Raw genomic sequence first — 15805 nt, 5'->3', positions numbered from 1 at the left:
CTGCTCTGGCTCATCCCCAAATGGACCCTCTATTAACCCCAAAACTGCACAGGTTTCTAAATACCAGGGTGTCGCCCCTGTGGCCTTCCTGCTCCTCTGAAAAAATAAAAGTAAAATCTTCTCAGACTATACAGCAATGCTTTGTCCTTAGGAGATGCAATGTGCCCTTTTGAATTAGGCATACTTTCACATCTCTGTCCTACTGATACACAAAAACATACTGACATACTGATCTTGAGAGCAGCCAAGCTGACACAGGGGTAGGGATGAGGAAAGGGGTTGCTACATTGTTTTCCATGCACAAGTTAAAATTTAGCAAGCCTGCAATTCCAGGAGTTTTCCTGTTTCCCAGCAGGATACCAATGTTTGATTCAGCCTCAGCCCCAGCTGATTCAGCACCCCTATTTACCAACACAGTGGATTCTAAATGCCCACTGGTCATCAAAGGCCTTGGCTGTCCCATTTGTAAAATGGGACTGAAATCTTCCTCACAGTAACTATCTGATTCCTTACATACTCTATAAAGTAAACAGATCTTTACTGCTATTAATATGAAGACTCAACCTGCCTAAGTAAATGAGGAAGCAACTTAAACCAGCCCTTCTCTCCTCCAGGGGTTTGAAATCTACGAGGGGAAAAGACTAACCAAAGTACTGAGGAAGGATTCAAAACCTGTTACACTGTGCTGCAAAGAATCCTGTGGGGAGATGATTATATGGGAAAGAGCAGTCAATACTTGTTCAATTAATAAATGAGTTCCGATGCACTGCTTGAAAAATATCTACTTGTTACCATCCACAGAAAGTTTTACCAACAATAAAGCCTGTGAAATCTGTTCATACACTGTCTCACATACATCCCAAGAAAAGCAGTCAGCATTTTGCAGACAGCAGCCATTCTTTCAAAGATGTGATTTTTCAAACCACACACAGGTCTTCAAAGCAAATGACCCACACAATTCTATTTTACAATTTCAAGAATAAAAGTACCAACCCAGAAGAGCTCAGGTTTCCCCGGTGGCTCAGTGGTAAAGAATCCTCCTGCAAGGCAGGAGGCACAGGTTCAATCCCTGGGTTGGGAAGATCCTCTGGGGGAGGAAATGGCAACTCACTCCAGTATTCTTGCCTGGAGAATCCCACGGACAGAGGAGCCTGGAGGGCTAGAGTCCACGGGGTTGCAAAGAGGTAGACATGACTGAGCACGCAACCAGAAGAGCTTGGTTTGGGAGAACAAACAGAAAACAAGCCATCCTGTGTTAACCACTTCCTTGCCTCCAGCCAGATTCCCAGCGGATGCCATGTATCTGTAAAAAAGGCCAAACAAGTAGATAGGCACACGTGTAAACTGGATTAAGGGTGTGACTGATACCTCTTGAGGCTTTTAAAAGAATGACAGTTTTCCAGAAACAAAGACCTGCACCTGAAAATTAGAAGGGGAAATTCTCTGGTCTAGGATCAAAATTCGTAAGGGTAATGTGTTTCTGACTGGCCTCACTGAAACATTCTGGACAGCAACCAATATCCTCTCTTGCCTTCCCCTCCTCTCTCCACCTCCATGGTTCCTGAGCTCTCTTGTTTTCCAGCCACCAGTCAGAATGAACTTGGTGAACGTTAACAGCTTCTTACCACCCTGTTTATATTTGTTTTCCACTCAAGCCAGGCCTCCCTCAAAATGTTTCTTTTTAGAATTTCATTAATAATGCCACTCTTATATTCCTTGTCACCAAGGCTCATGGCCTCAAAGTTACCTCGCCCTCTCACCCTTTTTACTTTAAGCCTCTGCTACTGTTACTGCTAAGTCACTTCAGTCGTGTCCAACTCTGTGCAACCCCATAGACAGCAGGCCACCAGGCTCCCCCTTCCCTGGGATTCTCCAGGCAAGAACACTGGAGTGGGCTGCCATTTCCTTCTCCAATGCATGAAAGTGAAAAATGAAAGTGAAGTTGCTCAGTCGTGTCCGACTCTTAGCGACTCCATGGACTGCAGTCTACCAGGCTCCTCCGTCCATGGGATTTTCCAGGCAAGAGTACTGGAGTGGGGTGCCATTGCCTTCTCCGCTTTAAGCCTCCACATCTGGTCAATTCTTATCAACCAGTTAATCCAGAAGCTGAGTATAAAGAAGTGGAAGAGACAATCACTGACCTTGGGGAACTTACAATCTTAGCCAAGAACCTGAGCCTACACAGGAAGTGTGCATATTGGGGCCCTTATCTGTGCCAGTAGTGTACTGGGTCCTTTACCACCCCTGGCAGGTTATAAAGCCGATATAACAGGAAGTGAAAGTGAAAGTCACTCAGTCGTGTCCAACTCTTTCTGATCCCATAGATTGTAGTCCATGGAATTCTCCAGGCCAGAATACTGGAGTGGGTAGCCATTCCCTTCTCCAGAGGATCTTTCCAACCCAGGGATCGAACCAGGGTCTCCTGCATTGCAGGCGGATTCTTTACAAGCTGAGCTACCAGGAAAGTCCCCTAACAGGAAGAGATACTGCAAATTAACATTATTTAAAATTGAGACTTAAAGGAAATGGAGAATAAAAGATTCCCGAAGGAATTCACACCACTGATCCTATTTCCCTCCCAATTTCTCACTGTTAAACTCACACAGGCTTTTCTCTCTAAACTAAAAGAAAGGGGGGGGGGGTGTGAAGGGAAGATACTTCAGGGTCAGAAAACATTCACACATTAAAAACTAATTGGGACTTCCCTGGCAGCCCTGTGGTTAAGATTCCATACTTCCATTTCAGGAGGCACAGGTTCGATCCCTGGTCAGGGAACTAAGATCCCACAGGCTGTGAGCACTCAAGTAAAGTCAGAAAATGGGAGTCCAAACTCCAAACTCCTAGACCGAGCTTGCTCTGTGGAGAAAGGCAATTTGCCCTCTTGCTAGGGAGGCCAGGTAGAATTCTCCAAGAGAATGTTGCAAGCCCTCCTCCTTTCCAAGGTGATTGTAGGTTTGGAGCACAAATGTCCCTGAAAAAGCCAGAGCCACTCCTTTTGAGTAGCCAAGCTGAACGCCTGCTTTACACAACAGATTCCTCCAGCATTACTGTCACATTAAATAACCCATGGGTATTCCTCCGGACTGTTAACCTCATGAGGGCAAGTGCTGTGTTCATTTTGTTCTTTGTTCACAATGCCTGAACAACCAGAGGCATTCACTAAGTACCTGCCACACAAATGACCTGACTTCCTTCCTTCCTCTTGGTTTCTGTAGCAACCCTCTGCCCACCTCCCACCAGTCTGACGTCACGGCCCAACCAGATTTTCAGCTCACAAATGATTAGGGCTTGAGGGTGCATGTAAAGGGGAAACTAAGATGGACCAATGAAATCTTATGAAACCCAGAGCCTGTTTTTCTTGCCATCCTGCTGTGTAACAAGCAAAATCCCCCACAGGACCGAAACGAGGAGGTAGATGGCCTTCCCACGGCACAGTTTCTACCTGGGGGTGGATGAGAATCAAGGATTGATAAAGGTGTAGACTCGCCAACACACTGTGTGCTAACCCTCTAGAAATGCCCCGAGCATGCCAACTGAAAGAACAGCACCCATTGAACACAAAACTGCTCACTGGCTATCTGTAGAAAGATAGTATATGTGACAATTCAACCCAAGAAGTCTGTTTCCTTCCTCGCTGCTTAAAGACACAGTTAGAGACCTGTGTTCACACTGCATGTGGATGGGTGGCTGACCCACATAAAAGAAACCCAAGGAAACCAGAACCACAGTTGCAAAGGGTTTCGGTTTGCTAACAGGGTGGGAGGGAAGAGGCGGTCAGCTCTCCCAGACAGCATGTTCTCAAATACTGGGCAGTCCTCCTACATCCAGGATGCCACCAGCACCTGCCACCGTCCCACCTGGGTGAGTGAGACCGGAAGGGGAAAATGACTCAGAAAACACATCCCATCAGCCTGGAGTCAGGGAGTGTTTTCTAAATTGTAAGGAAGCACAGTACAAAGATAGAAGAGGTAAGCAGGCCAGGTTAAACACAACAACTCCCATTTTAAGAACAGTTCTTCAGAAGAAAAGCAGAACTTCAGAGAAGTTCTTCGGAAGAATTTAGAGGCTCATTCCCTTTTGTAATTTCACTATTAAAGATTCAAAAACCTCAATCACAGAGGGATATGAGTTTGTTCCTAACGATATGAACCACACACCCTTTTGGGCTCCAGCCTGCTTTCCTGGAAGAGGCCCAGAGAAGAGAAGCTGATCACACTGGGACAGAAAATGCACCAGACTAGGAATCTGGAGCCCTGGCTTCTGCCCTGGCCCTGTCACCACTCAAGGAAATGAGCTCTGAGCAACCATATCCCATTTTTCTCTTCTATAAAGTGAGGTGGTGAAATGAGACCATCCTCAAGTCCCATCCTTCCAACTTCGGCATTTCACGAGCTCTCTCTGTCACATGCCTGGCGTGCTGTGCAAGTAACATCTGGATACTGTCTTCTCACTCTTTTGAGACTCCTAGTACTTAGGAACAGAATTTAAATTATCAGGGAGTGAAAGTGAAAGTGTTAGTTGCTCAGTGACTCCATGGATTGTAGCCCATTAGGCTCCTTCATGGGATTTCTCAGGCAAGAATACTGGAGTGGGGAATTGCCATTCCCTTCTCCAGGGAATCTTCCCAACCCAGGGATTGAACCCAGGTCCCCCGCATTGCAGGCAGATTCTTTACCATCTGAGCCACAAGGGAAGCCATTAACAGGTAGAGCCCACTCCAAATCTAAAACTTTTGGCAGTAAACAGTGGCTGGCAAGTTATGGCTGCACTCATACACATTTACACACACACACACACACACACACACACACACAATGAACTTTCTGGAAGAACTGGTCCTGGGACTTAGCTACAGGTACAGGAAACTGAAACAGGTACAAGGGAAAATAACTCAACTTCCCAGTTTTTGTCTGGCTTGTGGACAAAGGGCATGTGCCCTGTGTCCCACATATTTCTGAGGTAGAACTATCTGGACTCTCTGATCCTTAGGTGGCCTATACATGCACACTTTCAAGACATTCTGGTAGGAACCTAGGATCAGGAGAAGCAAGATCAGCTACTGATCACAAATACTAGGAGTTCCAATTAGGACAAGGGCGAAAGTAGGCATGGCACTATTTCAGTACTGAGGCTGCTATGATGCAAAACCACCCAGGGGTAGATTCTGCAGAGGAAATGACACTCCCAGCAGCACCATCTGTTCCTCTTTGTGTCTGGCATGATCTATATTTTAAACCTTGGGTGCAACTAAGGTCTGCCTGTAAGAGCTGTTCTAAAGAATTTTTTTCTAGACTTGTGTTTACATAGCCCCTCACCCTCCCTCACCACTGGCTGGCTTTCTCCTCAGTACACACACGCCACTCCCCAGCCCAGCAGCAGCCTCAAGCAAGTGCAAAGAACCCTTGCACACAATTTTTCATACAGAGAGGAAAAACTTTTGAGAACTATAAATTACATTGATAAGGAAGGCTCTGTGGGGTTCATGATAACTCTGTCTCCAAAAGACATGATGATGCGATTTAGAACTGGGAGGCTTCATGCTAAACCACCCCCTCTTGCTCCCCCTCCTTTTTTTTTTAAAGTAGCAGTACATGTGCACTAAATTTAGGCACTATTGCATCTATCAGCTCTCATTACTTTTTAAAGTTCTGCACCAAAGATCTGGAAACAATGCTACTGGAGAGTTCAAACTTCTTAAATATATGATATAGACAGAGAGATAGGGCACCTCTTAATTCAGGGCAACACCTTTAACATCTTATGACAAGAGATCTCACTATACTGTTCTCACCCAAACAAACAACATAACCAAGTAGAACATTAAATCCGAAATAAAAATATGGATGCAGCTTTTAAAATAATTCCCTGAAAAATGAAAAAATGTATGCCTGCACAAAAACCATGAGTTCATAGCAGCACTGTTCATAATCACCAAAACAAAGAACCAACCCAAATGTTCATCCGCTAATGAATGGATAAACAAAATATGGTATATCTATACAACAGATTATTCAGCAATAAAGCAGAATGAAGTAGTGACATATGTTATAGCATGTATAAGCCTCAGCAACATTATGCTAAATTAAACAAGGCAATCATTAAAAACTGCATAATATATGATTCTATTCAAATAAAATGTCCTAATACGTAAACTATAGACAGAGCGTGGACTAGTGGTACCCCTGAACTAGAGGAATTGTAGAGAAATAGGGAGTGATTACTAACGGAGTTGCTTTGGGAGGTGATGAAAATGTTCTAAAATTAGACTAGATTATGGTGATCACTGGACAGTGCTAAATATAGTACAATCCACTGCTTTTACATTTGAAATGGATGATCTTTATGATATATAAATTATGTGTCAATTAAGTTGTTTTTAAAAAATGTCATGACAAAATAAAATCACCCTCCAAAAAGTCTCCTTGAGCCAACTTAGAAATAATCTAGATATATAAGAAAGGGTATTTAAATCACAGCTGATAGTTAACAGAATTTTATAAAACCACTAAAAATAATTATAAAAGCTATCTGTCATTACAGGAAAATGTTTATGCTATAATGTTAGATGATAAAAAGAAATAGAAAATTGAATGTACAGGACTACCACAGAATACATGGAAATGACGTTTGTGTTAGGATGGTAGAATCACAGTGGTTCCCCTCCTCTATTTTCTAAGTTTTCTGTAATCTTGTCCCAGCATATAAACAATTAAAAAAAAACAAACCTCAGTCTCCCCTCTCCCCTCAGTTTGTCTTGACTACAACTGAAAATGCAAAATAAGCAAAACCACCTTGTTCTCTTTTTCGAGTTCTCTTTTTTAAACTCCCATCAACTTAGTTTACTGAGATCAACTAAGAATAACCCAAAGAAGGAAGAAAGGGATGAACACTCCTTCTTTCCCATTCCCAGAAGCAAGTTTCATTGGCCTCAGTTCAGTCCAGTCGCTCAGTCTTGTCTGACTCTTTGCGACTCCATGGACTGCAGCACGCCAGGATTCCCTGTCGATCACCAACTCCCAGAGCTTACTCAAACGCATGTCCATTGAGTCAGTGATGCCATCGAACCATTTCATCCTCTGTCATCCCCTTCTCCTCCTGCCTTCAATCTTTCCCAGCATCAGGGTCTTTTCCAATGAGTCAGTTCTTCGCATCATTAGCCTAGTCTAGCCAAAATTTCAGCAAGGAGAGTCTACACATAGGGCAATTTATGCTCTGTTTTTCAACTTCTGTGAATGAAGGCAAGTCATTGCTGGCAGGAGGCTGGATTTAGAAAGATTAGACTTTCCCCTTCTTAAAAACAGACAGAAAGAGTGCTTCGGCAACACACATACTAAAACTGAAATGATACAGAGAAGATTAGCATGGCCCCTGCGCAAGGATGACACGCAAATTCGTGAAGTGTTCCATAAAAAAAAAGGACAGAAAGAAAGGGGAAACTAGGGAAAAAACCCCTATTTGTGTCTCTTCGCTGAGGTTCTGTGTTCAATCACCAACTACAGGAGGAGAGAATCCTGAGTCATCTAATTTTTCACCACAGAAGATCCTCTTGAGTAATAAGGAACTGTCAGTCACCACCTCTGCGTCTACAAACCCAGGCTAACTTTCATCAGGAATTCCAGCCTAGCTTTCCCCAGATTAAGCAATGAGGCTCTGCCAAAAATAATAATAATAATAATACTTGTATATGCGTGGGGGGGGAGTACACTTAAGGGCACACTGCTGCAGGTAATTTTATAAGGATCCACTAACAATGGCGACACTAGCAGGGAACTACATCTGTTTCTGCTTGAGAAAAATGCTTCAATAATATCCTGTTTCTGGAGGACTGCATGAATTCTTGGCACGCAGCTTCTGATGTTTCAAGGGTGGCTATTTTCCTCTTTTGAGATGGAGGAGTCAGGGAGGCAGAATACATCACAGGCAACAACAGAGTCTGTGAAACCCACTTAGTTTTCACCACGGTCGCTGCATTTCCTGCTCCTGCTGTACCAGTACCTTCACAGAGACTCAACCATCCCCTGGCCCTCACGGCAGCACAGGTGGCCTTCCACAGCTGCAGTGACCCAGCTCAGCACCACTGCAAGGTCTACCGAAGGAGTGGGGACTTCCGCACTCGGGTATGAACCAGAAGACGAGAGAGCAAATAGAGGAATCCTGCCGGTTTCTAGGCTAAGGAACTAAGACGGAAAGAAAAAGGACAGCATCACAGACACAGGTGAGCACAAGAAAAGGGAAACCTCTATAGGTACCCACAGGCTCTGCTGCTAAAACCTAGCCCTTGTATGAGGTGCCTCCTTCCGCAGCATGTCTACTCTTTCAGATAAAGATTTTAGAAAGAGACACCAGAACTCACAGCCAACTATGGGCACAACGGCTGCTGCCGTGAATCCTACCCAGGGCAGGAGTGAACGTGTCTTGATGCTCAAGAATGGTCATCCCCATGCTGTCCTGGGACTGCTTCTTTGGTCTCAGATCCATAGCTGTTAGTAGCTTCCAACACCCATCACATACCCCCCAGCCCCAGCCTTGAGTTGCATCCTTCATTCCAACCAATAAGGAAACAACACCAGCATATTTACGGGCCTTATTTCTCACTGCTCTAGTTTCAAGTTTCTTGCAATGTGGCAATGTAACTTAAGAATATTAATTTTTTTAAAACTCACTCCATTAAGTGAAGCCTCACCATGGTCAGATAGATACTTGGGTGGACCCTAGCCTGAAGCCATCTCGACCAGGAGAAAGAGTCTCTATTAACATACAAGCATTTGTCCCAATGCTTACTCTTAACCCAAGAAGCAAGTTTGCACTCAAGTCTGCACCACAGTAACAACTGCCTTCAAAGTTAACAAAAAAGGCACTGGGCTTCTCCCTCTCCTAGTCCCTTCTCATGTTTCTCCTACTGCCTGAGGGAATACCCCCTAGACAAGACTTCCCTACTGTCCAGGCGGATGGAAGAGGGAAAAGGAATCCTGCTTGTCAGCTTTCACTAGATCACATGTCAGTTCAGGAGCTCAGTAAAGTGCTTCCTGCATGGCAATTACACAACTGGGCATGCTGGGTCTGCAGACATTCATGCCTCCAAGTGGGCAAGTCAGGCCTAGACGCAGGCATCATGTCCCTCTCCGTGAATCGCCCCTTGGTAAGCGGAGAACTAGAAGGGAAGACAAGCACATCTGCTCTCTGGCCCTCCTCCTCAGTCTGCAAAAGGCTCTGCTAAAGGCATTCTCGCCAGTTCAATTGTTTTGGTACAGAAATGAGGAAGATTACATGACTCACAAATTTTTTTCAAAGACACAGTACTATAATTCTCCGGGCCACAGACAGATACCAGTAGTTATCTGGTTATCAGAAGAGTTAAGAATGTGGAAAAAGAGAACAAGGAAAAATTTAAAACATAAGATAAATTTTTTTCCTGGAGGATGGAAATGCATAACACTGAATAGCAATAATCTTGAAATACGTTCTTACTTTTAAGTCAGGTGAATAATTCCCTTTGGAGGGTGCATAAGTGTGTGTTATGGCGGGGTGGGGGGGAAGCTACAGAGATTGCTGCCCTGGCCATCACAAGGGAGGAAATCCCCCACGAGGAGACCATTACATGTGAGCCCAAGTTCAACCAGCACACGATGGAGACCTGCCAGGAGACCAGACAAAGTGCTGAGGGCTCATCGTCTGCCAGCCTGCATCTGTAATGGCTCATTCTACCCTTCTTCTTTTCATTTCTATCTGCCCAAATTCTGACCTTTGAGCAGGCAAGCCTCAAGAAAATAAGTTGAACTCTGCCATCTGACAATGGGTTTGCTCTGAGGGTTTAAGCACTGCAGGGTGGTGGTGGTGGCCGCTGCGGGGGAGCCCTGGGATGTCTTACTCTGATCAGGGACCTGCCCCATCTAGCTGTAGGTGAGGTTTGGTTTCACAGAACACTTCTACTACAGTATCCAAAAAGCCACTCTGTGGACAGGGATTTCTATTTATCAGGCCTTGTACCAGTACTGTCTCCTATTAACACAGTGGGCAGAACTTCCTTAAGCAGCAATGGCCACCAATGAAAATTAACAACATAATCCAAAATAAGTTGATTTAAATACTGTGAACTCTGTAAGGAATGGCTGGGTTCTGTCTTATTCACTGCAGAAACCCAAATACCTAGCACACAGTGCCTGACATATATTCTATATCACAAATACTTTGGTGAAACTAAAGAAAAGAAAGAATGTATGAACAAGCGAATGTTGTGCAAACATACCATCAATGTGAACCCCGGAGAAAGAGATAAGGATGCAAGTGATCTGAGAAATAGCCTGAGGAAGTACCTGCCACCAGAGGACATTCTATGGGAACAGTAGTATCAGGCCTCCTTGCTGAACTTCCCTCGAACCAGCTAAAGATTTGTTTTCGACGCTTCTTTTCTCCTGGGTCTCACGGTGCCCCAAACCACCTCCTTCTCCTGACCTCCCTTACGAGGTAACTCTTCCCACTTCAGCTGCCCCCGCAGTCACAACCCTGTGGGAGGGTCAGACCAACACCAATATTTGGAGTTTCTAAAAACCAGAAATTAAAAAAAAAAAAGTCTACATACACAAACAGGAAGTGGTTTCGGTGCGTCTCAGCCCGGATAATAATGAAGTTTTTGAGGTTAAAGACCAGAGGAGGCGCGGGAGCTCCAGAAAGCTCCGGGGCTTGCACACCTGGGCTCCAAGGTTGTCCTGCGAAGTCCACCATCGCTAAGCCGACCCTGCCCCAGCTCGGGACCCGCCGCTTTCGTTGGCCCTGACGCAAAAACGGCTAACAAGTAATAAAGAAAAGAAAGCCTCTGCCTACCTCCTCTCCTGCGACCTGCAAAGTGAGGTCTCCACCCTGAACTCCGGTCGGGAACGCGACCCCGCACGGCCGGCGAGGCCCCTGGGCAGCGCGCCCCGGTCCCGGCCACCAAGCTCCCGGCCGTAAGCCTGCCGGTCGGTGCTCCTCCCGGCCTCGGCACACAGCCCACCCCGGCAGCCCTCCCGGCCCACGCCAAGCACCGGGGCTCGCCGCCCGGGGACTCGGGGTGACACCCCGGGGCGCCGGGGCAGGAAGCGCGGACAGCAGCCGACTCGGGGCGGCCGCCCGGGCTCCCCAAGCCGTCCCCCTCCTGGGCGGCGCGCGCCGGCCCCGCGCCCCTGACAGCCGGCCCGGTCGGGCGCTCCAGTGACACAATGCCCGGCCCCGCCGCCGCTCCCCCGGCCGCGGTGACAACTCACCGGGGGAACGGCGCGGCGACCTCCGGGATGGGGGCGCTCGCAGCTTCCGCGGCGCTGGGATCCGCTCCGCCGCCCGCGCGCGCCCGCAACCCTCTCGGGTCTAAGCCAGCCCCAGCGCGCGTGCCGTCGTCTGGCCGGCGCTGCGTGAGGAGGATGCCGGTGGCAGGGGGACGAGGCTGTCGCCGGCTGAGGAGAATGGAACACCGCGGCGGCGGCAGTGGCAGCGGCGGCAGTGCTCGCGTCACTGGGCCAGCTGTACGGCGCGGGCGGGGGAGGCCCGCGGAGGGGGGAGGGGAAGGGGCGGGCGAGGGGCGGGGCCACGCGCGCGCACGTAACGAGCGCCGGCGTCGCGCCGCCGCGATCGTCCCGTTGGGGAAAAGGCCCGGCCGGTAGACGGCTGCCAGCACGCACGCGCCGCCGGCCGGCCCGCACGCCCGGCGGCAGAAGAGACGGAGGAAGAAAGGGAGTTCTTAAAGGGGCCGTCACGCCGACTCCGCTGGAGTAGACTGGGAGGAGGTGTTGCGAACTGACTGCGACGGCTTTGCGCTTAACCTCTCCAGTTCTTCTGCTCTTATTGTTTGTATTATTATTTGTATTATTCGGCTATGATTTGGTTTTTTGGAGTACTGTTATTTGCAAAGGATTGGTTTGCTCTCCAGTCGACTAGGCGCTTTCGTTCCTGCTGCCTTAGCTTAGGACTTAGGAATCCCTCTTTCAGGCCCGTCGCTAAGCTGTTGTTTTTGTTGTTGCGAAGCCTACCAACGTCAGATTGTCCCGGGGGTAGGGGTGTAAAAATGCAGATTTAGGGTCCCTCGTTCAGCCATTCTGATTCAAAAAGGCTACGACTGGAGTCTAAGCCAGTTAAAGATCTATTTTAACAGGCTTTCCTAAAAGGCATTCTAAAAGCACGCAACGAATCTCAAAGTTCAGAAAACTGAAGTTCAGCCTGAGGGCTGGCAGAGTCGAGTCTAGAACCCCGCAGCACTCCTGGCTTTATTTCCCAGCCTGAGCTTTGTCTCCCAGGGCTATTTTCCAACATAACAGTATGCAAGCAGTTTGAGTACTTTATAGTTATAGCATCTCTGTATATATAGGTGGTCCCCCTGCGGCCATAGGAGATAAGTCCTCTGCTTGTGTTTACAGGGCTTTATTGTTGTTTTAGTAGCTAAGTCGTGTCCCACTCTTGCAACCCCATGCACTGGAGCCCACCAGGCTCCTCTGTCCATGGGATTTCCCAGGCAAGAATACTGAAGTGGGTTGCCATTTCCTTCTCCAGGAGATCTTCCCCAACCCTAAGATGGAATCGCATCTCCTCTATCCGCAGGCAGATTCTTTACCACTGCGCCACCAGAGAATAACCCCTTAATGACAAAAAGGTTGATTTTATATCTTTGCGCCCCAGGGTCTTGAATAATACTTGTCTCAGAGGTGCTCAGTTAATGTTGAGGCGTTCCTACTTGATAGGCAGTGCTAGAGTCTGGGCTTGGACCCAGAGCCTCTGCTGCAGCCTGGGTCAGGCAGGCGCTCCTCTCAGGGCCTCTCACCTAGCCCAATTGTGCTAGCTTCTCTAGAAAAGTGCTGTGAGTTAACAAGTCAAATTTTTGAGGTAGTTCAAACAGAGCAAGCAGAATGTCCACCACCAAGCATACACACCTATCCCAAGGAAACCCTGGAGAAGGCAATGGCAACCCACTCCAGTACTCTTGCCTGGAAAATCCCATGGACGGAGGAGCCTGGTAGGCTGCAGTCCATGGGATCTCGAAGAGTGGGACACGACTGAGTGACTTCACTTTCACTTCTCACTTTCATGCATTGGAGAAGGAAATGGCAACCCACTCCAGTACTCTTGCCTGGAGAATCCCAGGGACAGGGGAGCCTGATGAGCTGCCGTCTGTGGGGTTGCACAGAGTCGGACACGACTGAGGCGACTTAGCAGCAGCAGCAGCAGCAAGGAAACCCTCCCATTCTGGGCCCTGCATTACCGCTGCTGCTCCCTTTTCCATTAGCCTGCCCTTGTTCTGCCTCCTTTCCTCCCTGAGTTCCGTTAAAGAGAAAAACCCACAGGCCCAAAATGGCGTCACTTGCACTAAAGCCCATGATTCCAAAGCTAGATTTAATACCAAGCCCAATTGTAGTTTCAGTCTTTACCATAAATGTAATCTTAACGAGTTTGGAATTTTCTGGTCAGCACCAATGAGGAGCTGTCACATAATCTTGTCACAGGGACCTTCTCCATTCCCCAAAAGAAGAAACAATCTGCATAATAAAACCCTTGGCAAGTCTTCCCTCCCCACCTTTGTTTTCTTTTAACAATAGGTCCCTTGCCCCACCCTTTTTCCTGTAAAAAACCTTCCATTTTGTAAAGCTCCTTTGAATGCCCTTATAGTTGCTAGATGGGATTCTCCCTGATTCCTGAACCATTGAGTAAAGTCAATTAGATCTTCAAAGTTATTGGGTTGAATTTTGTTTTTTAACATTTTCTAGATCCAGACTCACTGCAGAAAGTGGACACCCTTCCTCCCTGCTCAATTTCCTCCTCTAACAAACTGGAAAATTCTTAAAGAGATGGGAATATTGGACCACCTTACCTGCCTCCTGAGAAACCTGTTAGAAAAGGCAGAGGAACCAGAGATCAAATTGCCAACATCTGTTGGATCATCAAAAAAGCAAGAGAGTTCCAGAAAAACATCTATTTCTGCTTTATTGACTATGCCAAAGCCTTTGACTGTGTGGACCACAACAAACTGTGGAAAATTCTTAAAGAGATGGGACTACCAGACGACCTGACCTGCCTCTTGAGAAATCTGTATGCAGGTCAGGAAGCAACAGTTAGAACTGGACATGAAACAACAGACTAGTTCCAGACAAGGAAAGGAGTATGTCAAGGCTGTATATTATATTGTCACCCTGCTTATTTAACTTATATGCAGAATATATCATGAGAAACACTGGGCTGGATGAAGTACAAGCTGGAATCAAGATTGCCAGGAGAAATATCAATAACCTCAGATATGCAGATGACACCACTAAGCGAAGAAGAACTCAAGAGCCTCTTGATGAAAGTGAAAGAGGAGAGTGAAAAAGGTGGCTTAAAACTCAACATTCAGAAAACTAAGATCATGGCATCCGGTCCCATCACTTCATGGCAAATAGATGGGGAAACAGTGGAAACAGTGACAGACTTTATTTTTGGGGGCTCCAAAATCACTGCAGATGGTGACTGCAGCCAAGAGATGAAAAGACCCTTGCTGCTTGGAAGAAAAGTTATGACCAACCTAGAAAGCATATTAAAAAGCAGAGACATTACTTTGCCAACAAAGGTCCGTCTAGTCAAAGCTATGGTTTTTCCAGTAGTTGTGTATGGATGTGAGAGTTGGACTATAAAGAAAGCTGAACGGCGAAGGATTGATGGTTTTGAACTGTGGTGTTGGAGAAGACTCTTGAGAGTCCCTTGGACTGCAAGGAGATCCAACCAGTCCATCCTAAAGGAGATAAGCCCTGAATATTCATTGGAAAGACTGATGCTGAAGCTGAAGCTCTAGTACTTTGGCCACCTGATGCAAACCTGAATCATTTGAAAAGACCCTGATGCTGGGAAAGATTGAAGGCAGGAGAAAAAGGGATCGACAGAGGATGAGATGGCTGGATGGCATCGCTGACTCAATGGACATGAATTTGGGTAAACTCTGGGAGTTGTCAATGGACAGGGAGGCCTGGAGTGCTGCAGTCCATGGAGTCACAAAGAGTTGGACACGACTGAGCAACTGAACTGAACTAAGAAACCTGTATGCAAGTCAGAAGCAACAGTTAGAACGAGACATGGAACAACAGAATGGTTCCAAATTGGGAAAGGAGTACATCAAGGCTGTATATTGTCACTCTGCTTATTTAACTTGTAGGCAGAGTACATCATGAGAAATGCCAGGAGAAATATCAACAACCTCAGATATGCAGATGATGCCACCCTACTGGTAGAAAGTGAAAAAGAACTCAAGAGCTTCTTGATGAAGGTGAAAGAGGATAGTGAAAAGGCTGCCTTAAAACTCCACATTCAAAAAACGAAGATCATGGCATCCGATCCCATCACTTTGTGGCAAATAGATGGGGAAAAATGGAAATAGTGGCAGATTTTATTTTCTTGGGCTCCAAAATCACTGTGGACAGTGACCGCAGCCACGAAATTAAAAGATGCTGTACCTTAGAAGAAAAAGTATGACAAACCTAGACATTCCTAGCAGGAATGAGACCTACTATTTATTGTGCACCTACTGTGTGCCAGATACTTGGTAGGAACTTTATACATGTAACCACTAATTTTGACAGTACCCTCAATTTAAGTATTGTCAACACCATTTTACACATGAGGAAACAGTCTCTGAGAGATTTTTGTGACATCAAAAACTATGTAGCATTGCAAAACCAGAATTCATTCTTGTTTGTTCCAAAAGTCACACTTTTTCAGCTAAATCATATCACTTCTCCTGTCCCCAATAAAAAGCAAATAATGACTCAAATGGTCTTTACATATGTCTTGATATTTTTTTAAAGAACTTTCTTACCCATTG

General features: G+C 46.5%; 2 protein-coding genes and 1 non-coding gene across 4 annotated transcripts in view; 2 read left to right on the top strand and 1 right to left on the bottom strand.

Moving 5' to 3' along the window:
• Nucleotides 1–11370, bottom strand: part of SUSD6 (sushi domain containing 6) — a 92155-nt gene extending 80785 nt beyond the window's left edge. Inside the window, exon 1 of one of the 2 annotated variants that reach the window (XM_043472393.1) lies at nt 11241–11370. The gene's annotated coding sequence lies outside the window, so the exon portion shown is untranslated. Of the gene's footprint in view, nt 1–10821; nt 10999–11240 lie in introns of those variants that run through there. The other variant, XM_043472394.1, reaches the window with a different exon arrangement.
• Nucleotides 7311–7413, top strand: LOC122444403. Its single transcript, XR_006270246.1, has one exon. It is a non-coding gene; the product is annotated as a U6 spliceosomal RNA (small nuclear RNA).
• Nucleotides 11038–13895, top strand: LOC122443800 (translation initiation factor IF-2-like). Its single transcript, XM_043472395.1, has 2 exons — nt 11038–11816; nt 13725–13895. Exon 1 carries the CDS (start codon nt 11196–11198, stop codon nt 11631–11633), a length of 438 nt encoding a protein of 145 aa, XP_043328330.1. The 5' UTR covers nt 11038–11195; the 3' UTR covers nt 11634–11816; nt 13725–13895.
• Nucleotides 13896–15805: the final 1910 nt, after the last annotated feature.

This window comes from Cervus canadensis, chromosome 6 (genome assembly GCF_019320065.1).
Source record: "Cervus canadensis isolate Bull #8, Minnesota chromosome 6, ASM1932006v1, whole genome shotgun sequence".
Lineage (NCBI taxonomy): Eukaryota > Metazoa > Chordata > Mammalia > Artiodactyla > Cervidae > Cervus > Cervus canadensis.
The sequence above is the reverse complement of the archived record's forward strand: the minus strand, read 5'-3'. Positions and strand labels throughout refer to the sequence as shown.

Bases quoted from the DNA above. Each gene is read 5' to 3' on its own strand.
- LOC122443800 (XM_043472395.1), top strand. From the start codon at position 11,196: ATGCCCGGCCCCGCCGCCGCTCCCCCGGCCGCGGTGACAACTCACCGG.